This window comes from Emys orbicularis, chromosome 1, assembly GCF_028017835.1.
Source record: "Emys orbicularis isolate rEmyOrb1 chromosome 1, rEmyOrb1.hap1, whole genome shotgun sequence".
NCBI lineage: Eukaryota > Metazoa > Chordata > Testudines > Emydidae > Emys > Emys orbicularis.
The window spans coordinates 90,262,568-90,287,684 of record NC_088683.1 but is presented as its reverse complement, the minus strand read 5'-3'; the positions used below and the strand labels follow the sequence as shown (position 1 = coordinate 90,287,684).

General features: G+C 43.0%; 1 protein-coding gene across 1 annotated transcript in view; it reads left to right on the top strand.

Moving 5' to 3' along the window:
* BLTP3B (bridge-like lipid transfer protein family member 3B) overlaps positions 1 to 25,117 on the top strand; it is an 85,922-nt gene that overhangs the window by 23,119 nt on the left and 37,686 nt on the right. The window contains exons 2-5 of the mRNA XM_065404449.1: positions 8,949 to 8,990; positions 11,716 to 11,881; positions 13,297 to 13,335; positions 17,694 to 17,785. Coding sequence (XP_065260521.1) covers positions 8,949 to 8,990; positions 11,716 to 11,881; positions 13,297 to 13,335; positions 17,694 to 17,785 — 339 coding nt within the window. The remainder of the gene's footprint in view (positions 1 to 8,948; positions 8,991 to 11,715; positions 11,882 to 13,296; positions 13,336 to 17,693; positions 17,786 to 25,117) is intronic.

The window sequence follows — 25,117 nt, the reverse complement described above, 5'->3', positions numbered from 1 at the left end:
GGAGCGGCGGCGGCGCACTCAGGGAGGAGGCGGAGGCAGAGCGGAGGTGAGCTGGGGCGGGGAGCGGTGCCTCTCCGTACCCGATATAACGTGGTCTCACCTATAACACGGTGAGATTTTTCGGATCCCGAGGACCGCGTTATATCGGGGTACAGGTGTAATTTTAAAATAAATCGGAATATAAATATTATACTTACATGTTAGCATATAGTATATAGAGTAGTATAGACAATAACTTGTTTATGTGAAATTTTAGTTTGTACTGATTTTGCTCATGCTTTTTATGTAGCCTGTTGTAAAACTAGGCAAATATCTAGATGAGTTGATGTACCCCCTGGAAGACCTTCGCATACCCCCAAGGGTATGTGTATCCCGGATTGAGACCCACTGTCCTAAAGGTTCAAAATCCAGTAGGTAAACACCCCCCCCCCCTCCACACACACATTTACTATTTCTTAATAACTTGTGATTTGGGGGAGGGAGGGCTGATGCATTATTTTTGAATACTTAGGGTTGGCAATAATGCAACTTGGACACATGGTGTGGGAGCCAGGAAGGAGGAGAAAAGAAATAAGGGGGAAAAAACCCAAACCTACCGCATACACAAGAGAAAAGAGTGTCAGGGAAGAAAAACATCCATCCTGCCAGAGGCATATTTATGTAATAAGATTCTAGTCATGTCACTATGAAGCCTGTTATGTCTGTAGAGTCAGTGTGAAGAGATGGAAAAATATGCAAGTGTTGGTGAGAGCTCTCTTTGTTTAGAATATCACCAGATTCAATGATCACTTGCATTTGTGGTCTGTTACCATCCAATTTTTAAGTTCTCTGCCATTTTCAAATTTTTATACACATGCTTTTAGGAATTACACCTGTACAACTGCACAGGCTTTCAGCTACTACTTCTCCAGTAAGTCACAGACAAGCTTGCTATCTGCAGAAAAAGCCAGTGCTTCACCGTTCTCTTATTAATTATTTCATAATTTTAAATTCTTCAGACTTTCCCCACTATCAATCCTTTTCTGTGTGAAATTGTGTCTTAGCTTTAGTTCAGGAATGTTATATTTTGAGCAGAAGTTAATAAACCTTCAAGTACAGTCCAATTGTCAAAATGTGATCAGTTTATTATTTTTGCAGTGCCCAAAGGTGCTAGCTGTATTACATAAATTATATAAGTTTGGTAAGGTATCTGTTTTTGTATATAGGTGAAACTTAATGTTCATAGTGTCCTGTAGTCATTGTGTTCATTAAGTTCCTTATCTATAGGACTACTATATTTGTAACAGCCCAGCTGGATTTGATAACATCTCTAACAATTTCCAGGCTTTCATAAGTGAGCTGTGAAAAGACTATTGTGGGATAGGAAGGACAATTAATATGCTTGTGTGAGGACTTCACATTAAACGAAACAAAAAGAAGTAGATTGAACAGTGTTTTATATTTTTAAAAAGTGATTCCCATTCTTGTAGTGTAAGTGCCTCATTCATGTGTAGGCATTGGCTGGTATCTTGGAGATCTGCAATGTGACAATTAGATTATAGCCATTGGTAACAGCAGCTGTTTCTGCTCCATCTATTTGTATCTGAAGAAGAACCAATATAGTTTTTCATATACAAACCATTCTACAAATATTACATGGAGAAGTGGGGTTTGTTGTAATGGGGGAATTGATATTTGCACTGAAGCCAAAAGATGTGGGAGGGAAGTCAGAATATATTAAGCATGGGGACAGGACTCCTTATGCTAGGATGTAAATCTGAGGGCAGTTTGGATTAGTTAGGTCTCCAGAAAGTAAGTTGAAGCAGCAATCTACATGGAGGCCTGCTCTGTGGTAATTAAAATGGAAGTGATTATTTGAAAAGGGTCAGTTTCTTTGAATGTAGAAACAAAGGATGAAACTATGGTCCCATTGACATCAGTGTTTTGCAACTGACTTCAGTGGGGACAGGCTTCATCCAGTGTGTGCAAAATTGAAGCACAAGTTATTTTAAAGGAAAATCATGGAGGTGTAACCCACTGGCTAGCATATGTTACGTATCCACCTGAGCACCTGATTCAGAGTGGATATGGTTCTCTTATAGCTCTGGGATGGAGGGACACATACTTTTAGCTTTGGAGGTACCCAGTTCAATCTCTGGGATGTTAGGATGGCAGCCATCATAAGCGAGACTCAACTTGAATTCAAACTGTTGTGGGCATTAAACTCTTGAGACAAGCTACCTCCTGTCCAGTGTAACCCACTGGTGAGTGTGTTTTATTTCTGTGTCTCTGTACCCAGTTCCCAGAGAATGTGTCTCTGTTACAGCTCATGGCTACAGAGCTTGGCCCTTAGGAGTTTCAACATCTTGAGTTAGCTTTCAGTTCTAGAGGTTCCCTGTTCAATCCTTGGCAGTTGGCCAAGACGGTGGCCATCTCAAAGGCATTTACCCTTATTGACATTAATGTAACACATTTATATTGCATGACAATGTGATACATTTATTAATAAATTGGCCTCCAAAGACCTGCCAACATTTGAACTTTATCAATCCCTGTTCCTCTGGGGAATGGAATTTTTTTTCCATTGCCTGTAGACGTTCCCAACTGTACATGAACATAATGAGAACCAGGAAGTCTTACTATACCCAGAGCACGTAAGTGTGCCATGGTGTACCAAGTACCCTGACACACATGTCCATTCCTGACACTCTTCCTGATCAGTTTTCTGTAGGGTGGATTTTTTAAATGTAAATTGGATTTTTCAATTAAATTAAATAACTTTTTCTTTTTTTTAAAAAAAAAAGCCTATTTAAAATTAAATTTGAAATTATGACAACCAATGCTAAGGCCTAAACTAAGTATACTTAGGCTTGGTGGAATTTATTTTTTTATTTTTTTTCTAATTTCAACAACTTCATTTTAAAGATTTTTTGATTTATTTATTTTTTTAAATTTTTTTAAGCTGTGAAGGATAGGATTGGGGTTAGGGTCAGGGCAGTGCTGACAGCAGGATTGAAGGGGGCTCCTTGTGCAGCAGAGATGCCCAGGACACCGGGGCGCAAAATGCAGGGGTTTCCATTGTATACAAGGTTTTACAATTTGGTTCAATTGCTCTCAGCACCCCCACTGTACAAATTGTTCCACCACCCCTGGACCTCTCTCTCCGGAGTTTCAGTGCACAATCACAAGGGAAGAAGGAAAAGGTGTGGCACATCTTTGATTTGATATGGGCCCTTAAGATTTGTTTAGACAGCACTGAACATTTGTGTAGAGTGGACTTGTCATTTGTTCTATCTGAGGGTCTTGATCTATCTGGCCAAATGGATCAGATCATGTATTCAGCAGGTCTTCAGAGTAGATGAGACTCAGATGCCCAGATGTGATCCAGGCTCACTCCACTTGGGCAGTCTCCTTATTCAATCTGGAAGGTGAAGTTTAAATTGATGAATTATGCAAAGCACCTGGCATTCTCTCCAGACCTTCACTAACCACCAAAATCCACGACTCTCTACATCTAAACATCAATTTTGATGGGTTGGTTGAGGGCTTAAGTTACCACCCCCATTCTTATCTGTTGTAACAGATCGCATGTCTCCTTTGCTTTGGCGACTATCTTGCTCTTTTTCGTCAAAACTGGGAACACATAATTACGGACAAGTGAGTGTTGGAGCTCATTCTACAGGATATTCTATCCATTTTACCTCCCTTTCCACCTCGCTCCCTATCCCACTTCAGGGACCATCTCACAAGCACCTTCTATGACAAGAAAACAAAGCTGGGTTCTATAGAACCTGTTCCCACACAGCACAGAGGGGATTCTACTCCAAGTATTTCATAGTACTGAAAAAGAACAGCAGTTGGAGACCCATTCTAGATCTAAGATCACTGAACAAATTTGTAAAGGTTCAGCAATTCAAATTGGTAACTCACGTAGCAATAATTCCATCTCTGGACCCAGGGGACTGGTTCTGGGCCCTAGATCTACAGCAGTGGTGGGCAACCTGCGGGCCACGTGTGGCCCATCAGGGTAATCTGAATGCGAGCCACGAGACATTTCGCTGACGTTGACTGTCTGCAGGCACAGCTCCCTGCAGCTCTCAGTGGCTGCGGTTCGCCGTTCCCAGCCAATGGGAGCTTCAGAAAGCAGCGGCCAGCACATCCCTGCGGCTTACCACTGATCTATAGGATGCTTACTTCGATATTGTGATCCACCCAACCTGCAGAAGGTTACTATTCATTCTGGGTCAGGATCGCTTTCATTACAAGGCGCTCCCATTCGGTCTATCATCCATTCCCAGAGCATTCTCAAAGGTCCTTTCTGTGGTAGTGGCACATCTTCGCAAACAAGGAATGAATGATGCTCTTCCCATACTTAGCCAATTGCCTGCTTAAAGCATACTCCTTCAGTGAGGGTTTGATGGGCACACAAAAGGCCATGGACCTATTCCTCCGACTGGGATACAATTGAATGTCCACATTAATTCCAAAGCATTCCTCTCCTCACACAGGTTCAACACTATGGTAAATTTGACCTGGACTGTCAAGATCAGCCCTCACACGTCGGCCAGAAATTGTCTCCAGCTACTGGGACACGTGACTGTGAGCACCTTTGTAATAAATCACATGAGACTTCACATGCACTGCAGAGTGGCTCAGAACAGTCTACTTATCAAGCAAACCCAGCTTAAATAAACTTCTCTCGATGCCCTCGATAGTCAAAAAGTCCCTCAACTGGTGAAAAGACCCTCACAATGATCGTTCAGGGGTTCCCTTTGCTAATCCCCTCCCCAACATTGGCATTAACATTGGGTGCATTCTTATTCGGATGGGGAGCCCACCTGAGCATCCACGCTATTCAAGGCAGGTGATCTCCACTCGAGTCCACTCTACATATCAATTTGCTGGAACTCAGAGCAGTCAGAAATGATTGCACGCATTTCCTCCCACTGACCGGGGCAAGCATATAAAGAACATGATGGATAACATCTCATCTATATATTATAGAAACCACCAGGGAGGAGAGAGATCACCTTCCTTCTGTGCCGAAGCAGTGAAATTTTGGAATTGGTGCATTCGTCACCACATCAACATCTCAGCAGTTTTACCTTCTGGGTATACAAAACACCATGGTAGATACTCTCTGCAAACACTTCTCCCAGGTTCATGAATGGGAAATAGACCTCTTCATTCTCCATCACACATTTCTGTGCTGGAGCATCCCAAAGAGATTTATTTGCCACAGTCAAAAACAAGAAATGCTCACAGTTCTGCTCCAGAGCCAGTTAGAGTCACCACTCTCCTGGAGATATCTTTCTCCTGCAATGCAACAGAAGTCTCTTGTATGCATTTCCACCAATTCCTCTAATACCCAAGGTCCTGATCAAGATAGAGGGAGAAAAAGCCAGGGTTATACTTGTAGTTCCCACGTGGTCAAGACAAACATGGTTCTCCTACCATACTTAGCTGGCTGTTTGCCAGCCAATCACTCTGCAACCTGTTCCTCATCTCCTCTTTTAGGGTGCTGGCCAGGTCCATCATCCCAATCTCCAGGTTTTCCAGCTCAAGACATGGCTGCTCAATGATTTGAGGGGTTAGAAATGAGGATGTAAAGGTGGTGCTTTTACATAGCAGGAAACACACTACTTGTGACACACATACATATCCAAAAGTGGAAGCGATCCAAATTCTGGAGTGACTCGAGGCACATTCCTCCAACATCCTTTCCATTGTCATTTGTGCTAGATTACATTCTAGAACTAAAAAGGTCAGGATTGTTTCTGAACTCCGTAAAGGTGCACCTTGCAGCTGTCATGGCCTTCCATCATAAGATAGAGGGTTATTCTGTTTTTGCTCATCCCACAACAAGAAGTTTTCTCAAAGGTCTGGGTAGCCTTTTCTCAAAATCAGCTGCCCCACATTGGCAGGGGATCACAACTTTATCCTCAGGTATCTTACAAGACCTCCCTTTGAACTCATGGCCACCTGCTCCCTTCCACACTGCATTTCTAGCAGCAATTACTTCTGCTCAAAGAGTGGAAGAGATAAGGGCTCTAATGGTGTACCTCCCTTTTACAATCTTTTTAAAGACAAGGTCACACTATGACCACCCCCCAAATTCCTACCAAAAATATCTTTGGACTTCCACATAAACCAATTAATCCACCTCCCAGTTGTCTTTCCGAAGTCACGAGACAAAAGAGATGCGACATTTCACACACTTGATGTCAGGAGCGCATTAGCCTTTTATTTAGATAGGGCTAAGCCCTTCAGGAAATCTCCCAGACAATTTCTCTCCATTGCGGACAGATCTAAGGGATCTCAATTTCCAAAGAGACTCTAGATGGATATTGAGCTGCATTTCCTACCACTATTGGTCTCACAGGGATATTAGAGGAATTTTCAACCTTCTTCTAGAGTATGAACTCACTCCACGAGATTCCTTGTCCCTTACATAGCCTTCCTCCAAAATGTTCCAGTCACAGAAATATGTAGAGCCACAACCTGGACATTTGCTCATACATTTGCTGAACATTATGCAGTTACTCACGATTCAGCATCCAATACCATATTTGTCTCTAATGTCTTATCCTCAATTCTTAACTTAACTCTGAAGCCCCACCCCTTCATTAGGGGTACTGCTTCAGAGTCGTGTAGAGTGGAGCATCTATAGGGACACTACTCGAAGAAGAGGAGAAGGTTACTCGCTCTGTGCAGTAACTGTGGTGGTTCGAGGTGTGTTCCCCGTGGGTGCTCCACTACTCGCCCTCCTCTCCTCTGCTTCCGAGTTCATTCCAATGAGTTTTGTGGTAGGAAAGGAACTGAGGGTGGTTCGCCCGTTACAGCGCTATATAACCCTGGTGCAGGGCATGAGACGGGGACAGCGCATGTGCAAGCCGAACGGACACTTCTACCTAAAATCTCTGCGCTGAGGCACGGGATGCAAGCATGCCTAGAGTGGAGCACCCATAAGGACACATCTCAAAGAACCACAGTTACTGCACAGGGTGAGTAAGCTTCTCTTCATAACCTTGAAAATAATTGTGGTCACCTTTACAGTAGCTCCAGGTTTTGTTTCTGAATAATAGTTATTAAATAACTAAGAAATAAAATTATAATTCAACCAGAAGCAATTTGTCTAGGTTTATCTACATTTAAAAAAAATGAAGTTGCTAGGTAATCACAAACTTGACATATTCAGAAAAGAAATCTCTTTTAAAAAATCTTTAAGGAATGAACAATCTCTCTCTCTTTAAAAAAGAAAAAACAAAACACATCTCTGTAACTAAATGGGTTTCAGTTGGAGCACTGGGGAAGTTCCAGAAGACTAGAAAAAACTAATGTGCCAATTTTTAAAAAGTGTAAATGGGATGACCTGCGTAATTAAAAGCCTGTCAGCCTGATATCTATCCCAGGCAAGATAATGGAGTGGCTGATATGGGACTCAGTTAATAAAGAATTAAAGGAAGCTAACGTAATTAATTCAAATCAACATGGGTTTATAGAAAATGAATACTGTCAAACTAATTTGAGATTTTTTGGGGTTGAGATTACAGGTTTGGTTGATAAAGGTATTAGCATTGATGTAATATACATAGACATCTGTAAGGCATTTGACTTGGTAACACAAGACATTTTGATTAAAAAATTAGAATGATATAAAATTAACATAACACACATTAAATGGAATAAAACCTAGCTAACTGATAGGTCTCAAAATGTAATTGCAAATCTGGAATCATCATCAAGGTGTGTTTCCAGTGGGGTCCCACAGGGATTGGTTCTTGGCCCTACACTGTTTAACACTTTTATCAATGACCTGGAAGACAACATAAAATCATCAGTAATGTAGTTTGAAAATTACACAAAAATGGGGAAGTGGAAAATAACAAAGAGGACAAGTCACTGCTACAAAGCAATCTGGATTGCTTGATAAACTGGGTGCAAGGAAACTGTGTTTCTATATGGCTAAATGTAAAAGTATACATCTAGGAACAAAGAATGTAGGCCATATTTACGGGATGAAGAACCCTCACAGGAAACAGTGACTATGAAAAAGATTTGAGGGTCATGGTGGATAATCAGCTGAACATGAACTCCCAGTGTGATGCTATGGCCAAAGGAGCTAATGCGATCCTGGGATGCATAAACAAGGGAATCTTGAGTAGAAATACAGAGGTTATTTTATCTCTGCATTGGCACTGGTGTGACTGCTGCCAGAATACTATGTTCAGTTCTGGTGTCCACAATTCAAGAAAGATGTTGATAAACTGGGGTGGGGGGTTCAGAGAAGAGCCATGAGAATGATTACATGATAGAAAATATGCCTAATAGTGGTATATTCAAGGAGCTTGATCTGTTTAGCTTTACGAAGAGAAAGTTCAGGGGTGACTTGATTACGGTCTATAAGTCTGTACTTGTGGAACAAATGTTCAACAATGAGCTCTGCAATCTAGCAGAGAAAGGTGTAACTTGATCCAATAGCTGGAAGTTGAAGCAAGACAAATTCAGACTGGAAATAAGGTGTACATTTTTAACAGTGAGAGTAATTAACCACTGGAATAATATAGCAAATATCGTGCTGGATTCTCCATCACTGACAATGTTTTAATCAAGATTCGCTGTTTTTCTAAAAGATGTACTCTAGGAATTATTTTGGGGAAGTTCTACAGAAGGTCAGATTAGATTATCACAATGGTCCCCTCTGGCCTTGGAATCAGTGAATCTAAAACTGTTTTTTGCATTCTTCTTAGTCTTGAAAATATAAAGTTGTGCTTAAACTGGTAGGCAGTGGTGGGATTCTATGTGGTTATGATGTCTGGTTGAGTGACATGATGTCTGGTTGAGTGACATGACTGGTTCTTAGCCCTATGCTGTTTAACACTTTTATCAATGACCTGGAAGACAACATAAAATCATCAGTAATAAAGTTTGCAAATTACACAAAAATGGGGGTGTGGAAAATAACAAAGAGGACAAGGATTCCTCAAGGAATCAATTCTGAAGCACTTAGAGGAGAGGAAAGTGATCAGGAACAGTCAGCATGGATTCACCAAGGGCAAGTCATGCCTGACTAACCTAATTGCCTTCTATGATGAGATAACTGGCACTGTGGTTGAGGGGAAAGCAGTGGGCATGTTATTCCTTGATTTTAGCAAAGCTTTTGATATGGTCTCCCACGGTATTCTTGCCGGCAAGTTAAAGTAGTATGGGCTGGATGAATGGACTATAAGGTGGATAGAAAGCTGGCTAAATCGTCGGGCTCAACGGGTAGCGATCAATGGCTCCATGTCTAGTTGGCAGCCGGTATCAAGCGGAGTGCCCCAAGGGTCGGTCCTGGGGCCAGTTTTGTTCAATATCTTCATTAATGTTCTAGAGGATGGTGTGGACTGCACCCTCAGCAAGTTTGCAGATGACACTAAACTGGGAGGAGTGGTAGATACGCTGGAGGGTAGGGATAGGATACAGAGGGACCTAGACAAATTAGAGGATTGGTCCAAAAGAAATCTGATGAGGTTCAACAAGGACAAGTGCAGAGTCCTGCACTTAGGACGGAAGAATCCCATGCACTGCTACAGACTAGGGACCGAATGGCTAGGCAGCAGTTCTGCAGAAAAGGACCTAGGGGTTACAGTGGACGAGAAGCTGGATATTAGTCAACAGTGTGCCCTTGTTGCCAAGAAGGCTAATGGCATTTTGGGCTGTATAAGTAGGGACATTGCCAGCAGATCGAGGGACATGATCATTCCCCTCTATTCGACATTGGTGAGGCCTCATCTGGAGTACTGTGTCCAGTTTTGGGTCCCACGCTACAAGAAGGATGTGGAAAAATTGGAAAGAGTCCAGCGGAGGGCAACAAAAATGATTAGGTGGCTAGAGCACATGACTTATGAGGAGAGGCTGGGATTGTTTAGTCTGCAGAAGAGAAGAATGAGGGGGGATTGGATAGCTGCTTTCAACTAACTGAAAGGGGGTTCCAAAGAGGATGGATCTAGACTGTTCTCAGTGGTAGCAGATGACAGAGCAAGGAGTAATGGTCTCAAGTTGCAGTGGGGGAGGTTTAGGTTGGATATTAGGAAAAACTTTTTCACAAGGAGGGTGGTGAAGCACTGAAATGGGTTACCTAGGGAGGTGGTGGAATTTCCTTCCTTAGAGGTTTTTAAGGTCAGGCTTGACAAAGTCCTGGCTGGGATGATTTAGTTGGGGATTGGCCCTGCTTTGAGCAGGGGGTTGGACTAGATGACCTCCTGAGATCCCTTCCAACCCTGATATTCTATGATATCCCATGTCCCTAACAGGAAACTTAAACTGTTGAATGTGTGTTGGGCATTTTGGTTTTTGTTAAGCAGGGTAGTGTGCTTATAAATTTTGATACCCCCAGAACATGATGTAACAATCAAACAGGGAAAGTGACTGCCAGGTATTTTCAGCAGTAATTGGAGATTGGTGGGAAAAAAGCATGAAAAGAAAAACAAACAAACAAAACCCTAGCTTAACAGGGAACCTGACAGTTTTCTTAGGAACCAGTCTCTCCCTGTTCAGAGAAAACATATGACCTGTACCTGGCATGGACACAGCAGCGAAGTGGTGATTCCTAGAATGTTTTCCCCATCCTTCTGGCAAAGTCCAACAAGTGACAATCTGCTACTGAAAGGACCCAAAACACGTTCAGTGGACGTGGTGATGTACTATCTGAAGCTGTAAAATGAGAGTCCAGGTTGTGAATCAAAAACAAACTTCTATGGCAGAAAGTTAGGCACTCAGGCCCTGATCCAGCAAAGCAGATAAAACGTGCTACGTGTGATATAAGAACTTAGGTAGATAGGTAAGTTTCGCCAAGCACCCCTCGGCTTTGCCATTCATCACTAGGCTATGCGCTGATTGGCACAATCACATGGGCTGTTATGCTGATTTAAGTAAATTATTATGCCTTTTAATAAAATAGTAATATGTACAGTATGTGTGTCATCTTTGAGATTTCTCAGTTTTAAAAATATACAGAAGACCTTGCAGTGTAGTCGGATCATGACACTTCAAAGTATACTCTGACAAAAAAGCACTTATGGTAGGATTTATAATCCTGTCTTTGAATTGCTACATTGTAAATACACCAGAATCCTATGCAACAAAACAGTTTCTACCATATGTTTTTGATAAATTCTGAAATTAAACCCTAATGAATGTTTTAAGAATAATTTATACAAGATTTTTGTCAAGCCTAAAGTGCAAATGAAGTCAGAAAAGTGACTTTGTAAAAATAAAACCTTCTTACTCTAAAGATCTGCCACCTGAATTTATTCATAGTCATATCTGCTTATTTAAGGAAAAAATACATTTTCACTCGTTTTTCTCCTGTTAGCCCTACAGAGCCAAAACAGTTCAAAGGAGAATGAGCTGGATTCTGTTCTGGCTCATACAACATCAAAAGAATTGTTAGCTAAATTCTAGGTACAGAATCTTTATTCCTGATGACAGACAAGCCAGAAAGAACACATCTTAATTGTTGAGTCCATTTGTTTACTTGTAAATGAGCAGATTTGATATGGAAGTCATCGAGGGACAAATAACAGTGAAACCCCCCGGGCCATTTTTACCATGTCAATTTTAAGGTCAAACTGTACTTTGAAGCCTGTTCTTTTCAGTTTATTACTTTGCTGATTTATATAAATTGTGACCTATGACATGGATAACTAATTGCTTTATGTGACATTAACTTAAGCTTTAATGCATATTCTCTTTTAGGTTCACCAAAAACCTGTCACCTGACAAGATCAATCTGAGCACACTAAAGGGGGAAGGTCAGCTGACCAATTTAGAGTTGGATGAAGAGGTGCTTCAGAACATGCTGGATCTTCCAACATGGCTTGCTATAAACAAGGTCTTTTGCAATAAAGCAGCTATTAGGGTGAGCATTTTATTATGTTGAAACAGTAATTAAGGAAGACTTTCTCCCTTTTTCGTCTTTTCTGCCTTCTTAAAACTTATTTTCAAGAAGTCTGAAAATTGCTAATTCTGAATTTCATAATGTTAAAAATTTGTTGTAGGGGTTTAACAGTTTCATAAAAAGAAGATGGAGGCATTAGATGATAGAAAATTTTGTTAATTGTTATCCCTCGTAAGACTATGACCGAAGCAATGAAAATGAGCAGTGATTTAATTTATTTTTTCTTTATCCAAGTGGAATTTTCCTCATACACACTTTGAAATGGAGCAAGGGAGTATATATTTTTGCAGAGAAAGCTACTGGAGTTTCCTTTGGCTATGTCATACCATCTGCTTTAATTGTTCTTTGTTCTTTTGTGTGTTACAGTAGAACCTCAGTTACGAACACTTCGGGAATGGATGTTGTTCATAATTCTGAAATGTTTGTAACTCTGAACAAAACGTTATGGTTGTTCTTTCAAAAGTTTACAACTGAACGTTGACTTAATACAGCTTAGAAACTTTTCTATGCAGAAGAAAAATGCTGCTTTTAACCATCTTAATTTAAATGAAACAAGCACAAACCGTTTGTCAAATCTTTTTTTTTTTAAACTTTCCCTTTATTTTTTAGTAGTTTATGTTTATGTTTAACACAGTGCTGTGCTGTATACTATTTGCTTTTTATTGCATACTTCTGGTTTCCAATAAGGTGTGTGATTGACCGGTCAGTTCGTAACTCTTGTATTTGTAACTCTGATGTTCTACTGTATTTTTTCCTGCCACTTTCTTTCATCTGGTATCACTTTTTTTTTTTTTTTTTTTTTTAAATCCTTTCCTATCCCTCAGAGGCCATATATTATGGTGACATACTCTGGCTGAAAACTGGACATAACTCTGGAGCCAGTGGACAATGCTCCTTCAGTCTTTCTTGCTAGGAAGTGATGTGATACACAACCCTACTACTATCCTCTCTCCCAAACCATGCTAGAATGGGAATTGAGAAAGCAAGCTATCGTGATTTATATCGTAACATAGCAAATGTGGGGTTTTGTTTTTAAGGAAGGAATGTGAAAAATGGTTGGACTTTTCTTGTGTCTGGCAACACAGAATTAAAGAGACAGATTAATTTTTTTGGTCCTTTTTCCTTTCTGCCACCAGTAGCTCCTAAGCTACCTTTCCTTGTGGCCACACGACTTTGTGTGTTATATGATGTATATTTCTCACATAAAATTATTTATTATTTGTACTAGCTTCAAAAGATCATATGCAAGTCAAGCAGTTCAGTGTAAATTTTATGTTTATATCTAGAAAATAAAAATGATAAACAGATATCTTGATTACTATGTATTTTCTTCAATGTTTGTTTGATTTGCTTTAGCATAATGTTTTATCTTTCAGATACCATGGACAAAATTGAAAACACATCCAATCAGTCTGGTAAGTTCTGAAATCAACCCAAAAAGTATATATAAGTTTCCAGGAATCACATTCTGTATGTCACTCTGAAGCCTAAAATGTCTGAGTCATTGTGAAGTGATGGAAACAGCTACAATCATAGTTGAGAACTTCTTTTGTTCAGCACAGCACCAGGTTGAATCATCACTGGGTTTTGTGGTCTTTTACTGTCCAATTTTTAAGTTCTCAGCCACACACCTCTCCCACCATAACACAAATCATATACAAATAAACACAGCCACCTACAGAACAACACAACCAGCATGCACAATAACCTCAGACATCACTCTGAAGACTAGAATGTCTGTTGAGTCAGTGTGAAGTGATGGAAACAGCTACAAGCATGGTTAAGAACTCCTTTTGTTTAGAATATCACTGGAATTTGTGGTCTGTTACAATCCAATTTTTAAGTTTTCTGCCATTTTCAGCTTTTTGTACACATGACTTTGCAAATAATACCTGTCATGCAGTACATGTACCCCACGCGGGCTCAGCAGTCAAAGGGTTAATAGTGGTACTGTTGGCCAGTGCTAATTGGTAGCCTCACAGCATCTGGGAGAATAAAAGGTCTGGGAAGCAGAAGGGCACGGGGGCCACGGGAGGAGTGAGCAGGCTGGAGAAAGGAACTCCTGTCAGCAAACTGCTAAAGAGCCGCCCAGAAACAACACTCCAACAAGGCATGAACAGACCAACAGTTGAAGAGCCTGCAGAGGCCCAGGAGAAGGTAGGAAGGAGCTCAGGCCACTGTCAGAATCTGTGACCCCTGGTCCTGCTTTTCCGGCTTGAGGGCCTTGAGCTGGAACCCAGTGGAGTGGCTGGGTTCTCCTACCAACCCCCGATGGACCCGAGATCAGAGAGGATTTTCCAGATTCTGGGATAGCCAGAATAGACTGACAGCCCCACTGAGCTGAGTGGGCTGGGGCTATGCCCTGGTTGGCCTAGAGGGGCACTGTTGCACTGACAATACCGACTCACAATACCTTTTCGATAGCGTGGGCTTACAGATAGTAGTTGTAAATACGTTCCTTTTTAAAAAATGTTTTACAGTTTCCCTGAGGTTATTTAGAAATAATTTAAACCTTAGCTGGTGTGTACAGTGTGTCCTTTGATTACCAGCAGATGGAGATGACAAAACATTCTGCTCTAATAAATTTGTTAGTCTCTAAGGTGCCACAAGTACTCCTGTTATTTTTGCGGATACAGACTAACACGGCTGCTACTCTGAATTCTGGCGACTGTATCCCTATTCTATAAAAGATGAGGGTCTCTAGGTTGTTGCTTGATTCCCATTAGAAAAACTGTTTTTTCTATAATTTCAGCTTTACCTGAAATATGGATATTTGTCTTTTAGTCTCATTGCAAGTTCCTGCCTTCTTCTTGTCTGACTTTATTCTCTAAGGCCCTTTCCACACTACGACTGTAACCTAGCCCTGGGACCCAGTGACAGCATGGTTGTCCCCTGACCCAGTTGCAACACAGTTAAAACATGTCTAAGGCTTTAGCCTGGTTTTTAGTTGTAGTCAGAACCCAACAAAATTAGGAGATGCATAGAACTGGATTGCTGCCATTTGTCAGTTCTCCATCTCTTTTCTTACAAGCCTCTCAGGAGACATTGGAGAAGCCAGAACTAGACTAGCTGACAGTCACTGGTTCTCATTATTCAGTTTCCATCTGAGTTTATTAATAGAGGTACTTCTTCAGTATTTGTATAAGTTGCCTGCAAACATATTTAATGAATGGGAATTGGTAGGAAAAGTTAATAATTCAATGATAGAATGTACCAGGAACTCACTGGTTCTTCTAGAAAGCAATGTATTCACCAGGATGGGACACTTCAGGCTATTGGCCGAATTCTGCCCTCAATTACATCACCACAACCTCATTATCTTTGGTGCATGTGTGTAATTGAGGGCGAGTGTCACTGGGCAAGGCTCCTCTCTTGCTTTCTCCCCTCAGAAACTGCACAGACTCCTGTGGTTGTGCCTTCACCATGTCCTTTTATTTTAAGTTCCCGCCATTCTTTTCACAATGATCCCCGTGCAACAGTCTATTTACAATGTTAACCTAGCTTTTGGCCCTCTCGCCAGGGCCTAAGGGAAACAGAGGTATCCCTAGTTTGAGCCTCTGTGTGGCTAGGCTTGGCTAGCTCTGTTCCTCCCTCTCCCCTCTTGCACTTCCTTCTTGTGCCTCTTCTTGTCAGCCATGGGCTTATGAGGTAATTGACTCAGCCAGCCAGCCTGATTGACTAATTACCCCTTCAGCTTTTTCCAGGGGAACTAATTAATATCTAAGTGATCAGAGTGCAGGCTCACCTGTTTGCACCCTGCACTCTGTCACAGCAAGGTTGAGCTTAAGTAGCCTTCATTTAGTTGGCATACTCTGTATACATGATTTAGGTAGCTCGAGTAGTTAGTGGTGTGCTTGCCAGAACTCAATTGTCTTTTGTTAAAAACAAAGGCTTTCAGGAAATCAATCTTTTAATATGGTAGCAAATGTTTTAAGTGCCTTTGCTCACGATTAAATTGCCCTTTCTATTTGTACTTGTTAAGCAAAATAATTTCAAGGAGGACTCTTGCACAGACTCTGTGTAGCAGTTTTCTGTTCTAAAATAAAAATGATTACCAGCCCTTTTAGTGGAGAATGGGGAGGAGGCATCAGGCATCTATTTGAGAAATCCCATAGTCAAGCTCTATTGTTTATTTGTATTGCAGTAGCCCAATCAAGTCGGGGCTCCATTGGGCTGTGTACTATACAGGCATATAGTAAAATGCAGTCCCTGTTTCAAAGATCTTATTACCTTATTTTAAGAAAAGGCCTAAGAAATTAGTGAAACAAACAGAAGGGGCAGGGAGGCTGAGTTAGATAATTATGTTTTTACTTTTGTCATAAAACGATTGTGTGTGCATTAGGAGTTTCTTTTGTTTTTGTGGGGTTTGTTTGTTGTTCATTGAGCGAGGTGAGCAATTAGCTGTAGTTTCAGCTCACCAGATCAGCTAGCAGCACACTGTAGGCATCATAGTAGATGAGTCTTAAGGAGGAATCAGGTAATAAGCTTATGAATTTTTGGGGAGGAGGAAAGGCATTCCATGTATAATGGGGAGCATGGAAGAAAAGTGCAAAGGTGTGAGAACTGGACAAGTGGGAGATAGAAGCTGATGTAAGTGTGAAGGCAATGGCTGATTGAGATAATTGAGCCATTCGGTACAACAATGCAAAAATGTGAAGGAACCTGAAGGTAAGGGCAAGATGTTTATATTTGTGGTGGAAATGGCGAGCAAGTGGAGAGACTTATAATGGGTGTGGTGATGTCAGAACAATGGGCCAAGAAGATAATCTTAACAGCAAAGTTTTGAATGGATTTAAGAGGAGGCAAAGTTACAGTAGCCAAGGCCAGAGGGAAAGAGGTTGCAGGAACCGAGTTTTAAAAATAGGGATTCTCCTTAGCCGTTATTATAAATTTAAACCATGACCGTTTTTAATGTCAGGGGGCAAAGAGACTGCTTCTGCATTTAGATGGTCTCTTCCTGGGAATAACTCATTGTGGGTTTGTTTTTTTATCATTTGTTAAATTATTTGGCAAGGTGTAATTGTGCTATTTTATTATATCCTTCAATATCAATGGGATTTGAGTGCCTCACTCCTTTAGTCTCCTTTTTGAGAAGTCCAGCCTCAATAATGAAAAATAATGGCAAAGATGACCGTTAATCTTAAATATTTTATTCTCAAAAACTACCCATTATAGCAAATTTATTGACAATTCACCTCTGTCAATTTTCTTAGATACAAAATGTTTTAAAGATATCAACAAAACGTCTAGCGGCCACTGATACATTTCAACAATAGACCAGCTTCAAACACTTTCCAATAAAAATGTCTGAAAAGAAAAACACACTATAGAGAAAATTCAAAGGGCATAAAAGCTAATATTATGTGAACCTTCACCCTGAAAGACTGACTGTATAGAGAAAATCAAATGTCTTCCTCATTTTATACTCATTCAGAATTCAGCCTTTGAGAAATATACTACAGTGTGATGAATAGACTATTTCCCTGACTAGAAGTCAAGAAGTATACAAAGTTTTTATATATGACCGCAAAAGTTTAGGAGAGTTGGAAAAAAATGATATCTGATATAAGCACTGTATAAACAAAAGTCCAAAAATGTAAATGGTTATGTATTCTATTAAAGGTTTTCTAGTAAAATGCTATGGACAGAGAATATTTATGAAAGATTTTTACTTAATGTTCTTACTACTTTTTAATTATGAGGTATCTAAGTTATCTATTAATCTACTGCAGTAAATTGAAATTTGTACCAAATTTCTTTGGTTTTTTTCAAGTCTCTGGATAAAGTAATAATGGAAATGAGTACTTGTGAAGAACCACGTGCCCCTAATGGACCATCACCTATAGCAACTGCATCAGGACAGAGGTCAGTTGTAGTTTTTAAATATTGACATGCACTTGATACAAAACATTTAAAATTATTGGATCTGTTCTCGTGAACCAGCGCAGGTTGGAGGATGTATGTGCATCCGAAAGCTGGTTAGATCCATTCGTCTAAAGGTAAAGTATAATAACCTTTAAAAATATAGAGTCAGGGCCTGCTTGCTTGGCACCCCTAAAATCAGGCCACTTATTTAGGTGATTTAATGTAGATTTAGATGTAAAATGTTAGGCACCCAAGCTTGAAAATTTATCCTAAATATATATTGCATGTTGTAGTTCATAGGATTGTTTAATCCGCGTAATGCATTTTAGGATGGAGGAATAAATCTCAAGCTCCATAAGAACAACATACTTTTGGATAGGCCCAAGGCAAAATGGCTTTAATTATTTGGAAAACAGATATGCTGCTTTCAAAATATTAACTTTTGTCTAATAGATAGCATTAAAGACCAGATTCTCAGCTGGTGTGATTGTTCATAGTTCTGTTTTCTTCAATGACTACATCAGCTGAATCTGGCCGAAGAGATTTGATGTATAACCCAGTCTGACTAAAATATCAGATAATTGGTGGGACAGGGAGCCCCAAACTTGTGGGTCTCATAATTTCTAAATCTGCCTGAAAGAGGAGACTGTAGTAGAGCTCATGGAAGTATTCCTTGAGTCTTCATGTTAATATGGCACCATTAGAAGGTAAAATAGAGAGTAATGTTGTGGTTACTAAACTGCATAGGCAGTTATATTGAGCAGAAAATGTCTTGACTACACAAGGGGGTAGTACAGGGTCTAATCTGAAAATGTTCTGACTGCTGAACATAATTTGAAAAGGGCCAACAGGGTGAAAGTGTTAGAAACTCAATTAAGAGCTAGAACTAGTTAGATCCTCGGAGTACATTCAAATAAAGAAAAATTGAATAACAGTCTATGAACTCAGCCTATTTGATTTTGACATTGAAGATTCAATCCATGCAAAAAAGAAGGAATGACTAATAATGGATGTGAAGGGCAGGAACTTAATTGGGACTCTTCAACATCTGTGACAGAATTATTGCAACTGCCAGGAAAAGAGACCTACGTTTTGAGAGCAACAGAATAGATTTTAAGGCCAGAAGGAACCATGACGATTGTGATGGGTTCGGCCCGGGGTGCCACCTGAAACTGGGGTACTGCTGAGCCCTCTGACCCGCCAGCCTGGGCTCCCTTTCACACTGTGCTGCTGTGACAAGCTGCAGACCTGCTCCTGGTCCTACACTTCCATCAGCATTCCCACAGGCAGGGACATACCCAGCTGCAGTTACATGCAGGCTTCCTGACCAGCCACTGCATGAACCAACAACAGAGAGGTTAGAGCCAGGATAACCACCAGCTTCCCAGGCATGCACTCCCTTCTGGAGTATAAACCCAAAATTATACCATCTTGCTCTGCACAGGGAACTGTACAGCGTAAGCTCCCAGAGTTCATCCCTCCCTCAATGTGGAGAGGAAATGCAGCAGCCCCTTGAGCTAAGATTCCCAAGCACTTCACTCCAAACTTACTGGTTTAGGTTAAAGCATAAAATAAGTTTATTAATTACAAAAGATAAATTTTAAGTGATAGCAAACAAATCCAAGCAGATTACCTAGTAAATAAACAAAAACACAAACTAAGCTTAAGATACTAGAAAGAGAGGATATGAATTAACAAATTCTCATCCTGGCTGATGATACAAGCAGGCTGGCAGATTCTCAAGGTACAAGCTGCTGTTGCTTTGCAGCTTGAAATCCCCAGGTTTTTCATACACAGGCTAGAAATCCCTTTAGCCTGGGTCCAATACTTCCCCCAGTTCAGTCTTTTTACTTAGGAGCTTCTCTGAGGTGTTCTGTTGTGGGCAAATGAAGAATAATGGATGATGTCACTCCCTGCCTTATATAGCTTTAGCATATGGCGGGAACCCTTTGTCCCAAACTCAGTTTGTGGAAAAACACTGACATCCCAAGATGGAGTCCACAGTCTTGTGGCCTAGTCACATGCCCTGGCATAACTTGCTGAGTCATAGCAGCCATTACTTATAGGTTGTCTGGGGAGGTTTACCGGAAGGCTAAGTTCTTCGAGGAGCCATTGTCTTTGCTGTTGGCCCATCAGCACTGTCTGGCTTCTTCATTGTTGTACCAGAAAGGCTAGTTGTGGGTGTCACCCAGAGTAAGCACATTTGAAATACAGTTACATAGTCAATATTCCTAACCTTAGATACAAAAAATATGCATGCATACAAATAGGATAATCATATTCAGCAAATCATAACTTTTCCAATGACATCTCACGTGACCTGTCTTGTGCAAAATGCATCATAATTATGCCATAATAATATCACTGTGAAGAATATGGGATACAGTGTCACAATGATCATCTACTCTGACCTCCTATATCCCACAAACCATAAAATGTCATAATTAGGAAGAATCTGGGAAAGATAAAATAGTCCTTCATATATGAAAACGTGGAAGCCATAGTTTTGTATCTTAGCAACTTCATGTGACGCCAAAAAGGGAAACATCTCACCCAGAGGGTATGTCTACACTACGAGAGTAGTTCGATTTTACTTAAATCGAATATGTGGAATCGATATTACAAAGTCGAACGTGTGTGTCCACACTAAGGACAGTAATTCGACTTTGTGAGTGCACACTAACGGGGCAAGCGTCAACATTGGAAGCGGTGCACTGTGGGCAGCTATCCCACAGTTCCCGCAGTCCCCGCTGCCCATTGGAATTCTGGGTCGAGCCCCCAATGCCTTCTGGGGAAAAAAATGTGTCGAGGGTGGTTTTGGGTAACTGTCGTCATCCAACCGTCACTCCCGCCCTCCCTCCCTGAAAGCGCCGGCGGGAAATCGGTTCGCGCACTTTTCTGGTCAGTGACAGCGCGGACGCCACAGCACTGCGAGCATGGAGCCCGCTGCGACCATCGCTGCAGTTATGGCCGTTGTCAACACCTCGCACCTTATCATCCACCTTTCCCAGAGGCAGATGCTGAGAAATCGGGCGAGGAGGCTACGGCAGCGCGGTGAGGACCTGAAGTCTGAGAGTGGCACAGACCTGTCACAAAGCACGGGACCCCGCGCCGAAGACATCATGGTGGCAATGGGTCATGTTGATGTTGTGGAACGGCGATTCTGGGCCCGGGAAACAAGCACGGACTGGTGGGACCACATAGTGCTGCAGGTCTGGGATGAATCCCAGTGGCTGCGAAACTTTCGCATGCGTAAGGGAACTTTCCTTGAACTTTGTGAGTTGCTGTCCCCTGCCCTGAAGCGCAAGGACACCCGGATGCGAGCAGCCCTGACTGTCCAGAAGCGAGTGGCCATAGCCCTCTGGAAGCTTGCAACGCCGGACAGCTACCGGTCTGTCGCGAACCACTTTGGCGTGGGCAAATCTACCGTGGGGGTTGCTGTGATGCAAGTAGCCAACACAATCGTCGAGCTACTGCTCTCAAAGGTAGTGACCCTGGGAAACGTGGAGGTCATCATAGATGGCTTCGCCGTGATGGGATTCCCAAACTGCTGTGGGGCTATAGATGGAACTCGCATCCCTATCCTGGGACCGGACCACCAGGCCAGCCAGTACATTAACCGAAAGGGCTACTTTTCAATGGTGCTGCAAGCACTGGTGGACCATAGGGGACGTTTTACAAACATCAACGTTGGATGGCCGGGCAAGGTTCATGACGCTCGTGTTTTCAGGAACTCTAGTCTGTTTAGACGGCTGCAGGAAGGTATTTACTTCCCGGACCACAAAATAACTCTTGGGGATGTGGAGATGCCTATAGTCATCCTTGGGGACCCAGCCTACCCGCTAATGCCCTGGCTCATGAAGCCCTATACAGGCGCCCTGGACACTGAAAAAGAACTCTTCAACTACCGGCTGAGCAAGTGCAGAATGGTGGTGGAGTGTGCTTTTGGACGTCTCAAGGGGAGATGGAGAACCTTACTGACTCGCTCTGATCTCAGCGAAACCAATATCCTCATTGTTATTGCAGCTTGCTGTGTGCTCCACAATCTCTGTGAGAGCAAGGGGGAGACCTTTATGGCGGGGTGGGAGGTTGAGGCAAATAGCCTGGCTGCTGATTACACCCAGCCAGACAGCCGGGCGATTAGAAGAGCCCAGCAGGACGTGCTGTGCATCCGGGAGGCTTTGAAAGCTAGGTTCCTGAGTGAGCAGGGTAACCTGTGACTATTAAGTTTGTTTACAGAGAAGCTGAACCTGCCCCCGTTTCTTTACCCAGTAAATGTTCACTATCCTCTCCAGTTACATACCCCGTTTCCCCCCTTCCAACACACATTTAAAAATAAAATCACTTGAAATTTGTTAATGAACACCGTTTTCTTTATTACTGTTTTCGCGGTAAAGTGTTGAACCTGGGACGCAGACTGTGGTGGGGAGCGGGTGTAGAGTAGTAATGCAAAGGACGCTTCTAAACTCCAGGAATGACTGGCTCCGTACTGGTGGACTGGTTGTTTCAACGGAGCCTGCCACCCCTCCTGTTTGGGACTCTGTGTGGGGGGGCTATGTGACTTTGTGGCAGGGGGAGGACGGTTACAGATCCCCTGCTGCGTGGTTCTGTGATCCAGGTTAAGGACCGCTGCATAAGATCTCTAACCGCCCTCCCCCGCCACAAAGTCACATAGCCCCCCCCCCCCCCCCACGAACATGAAAACCACCTCCCAGACTGACCAGGGTAACTAGTGACTGCAATGTGTGTGTGCCCTGCTGCTGAACCTGCCCCCGCGTCTGTACCCTGGTAAAGGTGACTGTCCTGTCCAATTACCAACCCCCTTCCCCCCTTCAAACAGAGTCTCCTCTAAAAGAACATGATGGAAACAGTAATTAACAGAAACGTATTTTTTATTAGCAACCACACATGAAACCGGGGGATGAAACTGGGACGGGGGCTTGGGTGAGGCGGGAAGGAAAGGACTTATCAAATTTTGGGGAATGACAGCCTTCTGGTACTTGAGCAGTCTGCAGGGGTGGAGTGAGAGTTTTCACGGACTCTGCCGCCCCTCCTCCTTGGGACTTTGGGTGAGGGGGGTATAGGACTTTGTGGCGGGGGAGGGCGGTTAGAGATAGTCTGCAGCGGGGCTCTGTCCTCCTGCCTCCAGTCCTGCAGAACATCCACAAGGCGCCGGAGCGTGTCCGTTTGCTCCCTCAGTAGTCCAAGCAGCGTTTGAGTCGCCTGCTGGTCTTCCTGCCGCCACCTCTCCTCCCTTTCCATGTGTGATCGGTGCATTTGGGACAAGTTCTCCCTCCACTGGGTCTGCTGGGCTGCCTGGGCTCGGGAGCAGCCCATAAGTTCCGAGAACATGTCCTCCCGTGTCCTCTTCTTCCTACGCCTTATCTGCGCTAGCCTCTGGGAGTGTGATGCCAGGGTAGTTCGTGAGACAGTCGCAGCTGTGGGATGGGAAAAAGGGAGTGAATTCCTCAGAAAGATAAATTTTTGGTTGAACAAAGAACATAGTCTTTCTCTGTGAACAAGACCATGCACAGCACCTATCACATGCGCACTCAGGACAAGGTCGAATTTTCGGCCTTCGCATTCAGTGCCTGGGGTCTTGCACTGCAGATCAGACAAGCGGGACAGGACAGCGGAATTTGGGTAACAGGCTGACATGGTAAGCCGTAGAGTTGTGGCTGCTTAAAACTTTAATAATAGCACTGGCCTCCTTTCACGTTCAAAGCAATGCCAGTCCCTGCTGCCAGCAATCCGGCAAGCATGAACTCTGCCCCTGTCCCACCCCCTCGCGGCTGTCCCAGGGAAAGATCCCTGTATGCTGCTCCTCTCCCGCCTCCACCGCGTGGCTCTAAACCGCCGGTTACAGTTCTGTAAAGGAACAGGCAAGCAGTCCCAATACTAACATTCCCCTACCTAATTCAAAGCAGGTCACCATGAGCGACATCACTCTGAGGATTTCAGAGACGGAGAAAGAACGGATGCTTCGGGAAAGCCTGCAAAGACCAGGGCCCTATGCCGCCGTGCTCTGCAAGGCGATGATCCCCGAGTACTTGCTTGTCTCCTGGCGCGGAAATGTTTGCTACTATGGAGGACCCAATAAGGCCGCTCTCCCCAGGAACCTGATGCAAAGGCTTTCCAATTACCTCCAGGAGAGCTTTGTGGAGATGTCCCAGGAGGATTTCTGCTCTATCCCCGGACATATAGACCGGATTTTACTGTAGCTGCACTGGCAGGGACTAAACAGTAGAGCGCCTAGGGCAAAACAATCATGCTAAACCGGACATTGTTAGATTTTTTTTTTCAGTAGTTGCACTGCCAAGGACTGAAACGTTAAGCGCCTAGGGCAAACTAATCATGCAAAACCCATTGTTAATATTGTTAATATTCCTGTTCTGTTAAAAATAAATGTTTACATGTTTAAAACACTTACTGACTGATCCTTCCCCTGATTCTGTGTCCGGGTTAACGCCTGGGGACGGTTGGTAGGGGATCTCTGTAAGGGTGATGAAGAGATCCTGGCTGTCGGGGAAATCAGCGTTGTAAGTGCTGTCGACTGCCTCGTCCTCCTCATCTCCTTCCTCATCTTCCCCGTCCGCTAACATGTCCGAGGAACCGGCCGTCGACAATATCCCATCCTCAGAGTCCACGGTCAGTGGTGGGGTAGTGGTGGCGGCCGCACCTAGGATGGAATGCAGTGCCTCGTAGAAACGGGATGTCTGGGGCTGGGATCCGGAGCGTCCGTTTGCCTCTTTGGTCTTCTGGTAGCCTTGTCTCAGCTCCTTGATTTTCACGCGGCACTGCGTTGCATCCCGGCTGTATCCTCTCTCTGCCATGGCTTTAGAGATCTTCTCGTAGATCTTTGCATTCCGTCTTTTCGATTGCAGCTCGGAAAGCACGGACTCATCGCCCCACACAGCGATCAGATCCAAGACTTCCCGATCAGTCCATGCTGGGGCCCTCTTTCTGTTCTGAGATTGCATGGCCATCTCTGCTGGAGAGCTCTGCATCGTTGCCAGTGCTGCTGAGCTCGCCACGATGTCCAAACAGGAACTGAGATTCAAACTGCCCAGACAGGAAAAGGAATTCAAATTTTCCCGGGGCTTTTCCTGTGTGGCTGGTCAGAGCATCCGAGCTCGGACTGCTGTCCAGAGCGTCAACAGAGTGGTGCACTGTGGGATAGCTCCCGGAGCTATTACCGTCGATTTCCATCCACACCTAGCCTAATTCGACATGGCCATGTCGAATTTAGCGCTACTCCCCTCGTTGGGGAGGAGTACAGAAATCGAATTTAAGAGACCTCTATGTCGAACTAAATAGCTTCGTGGTGTGGAC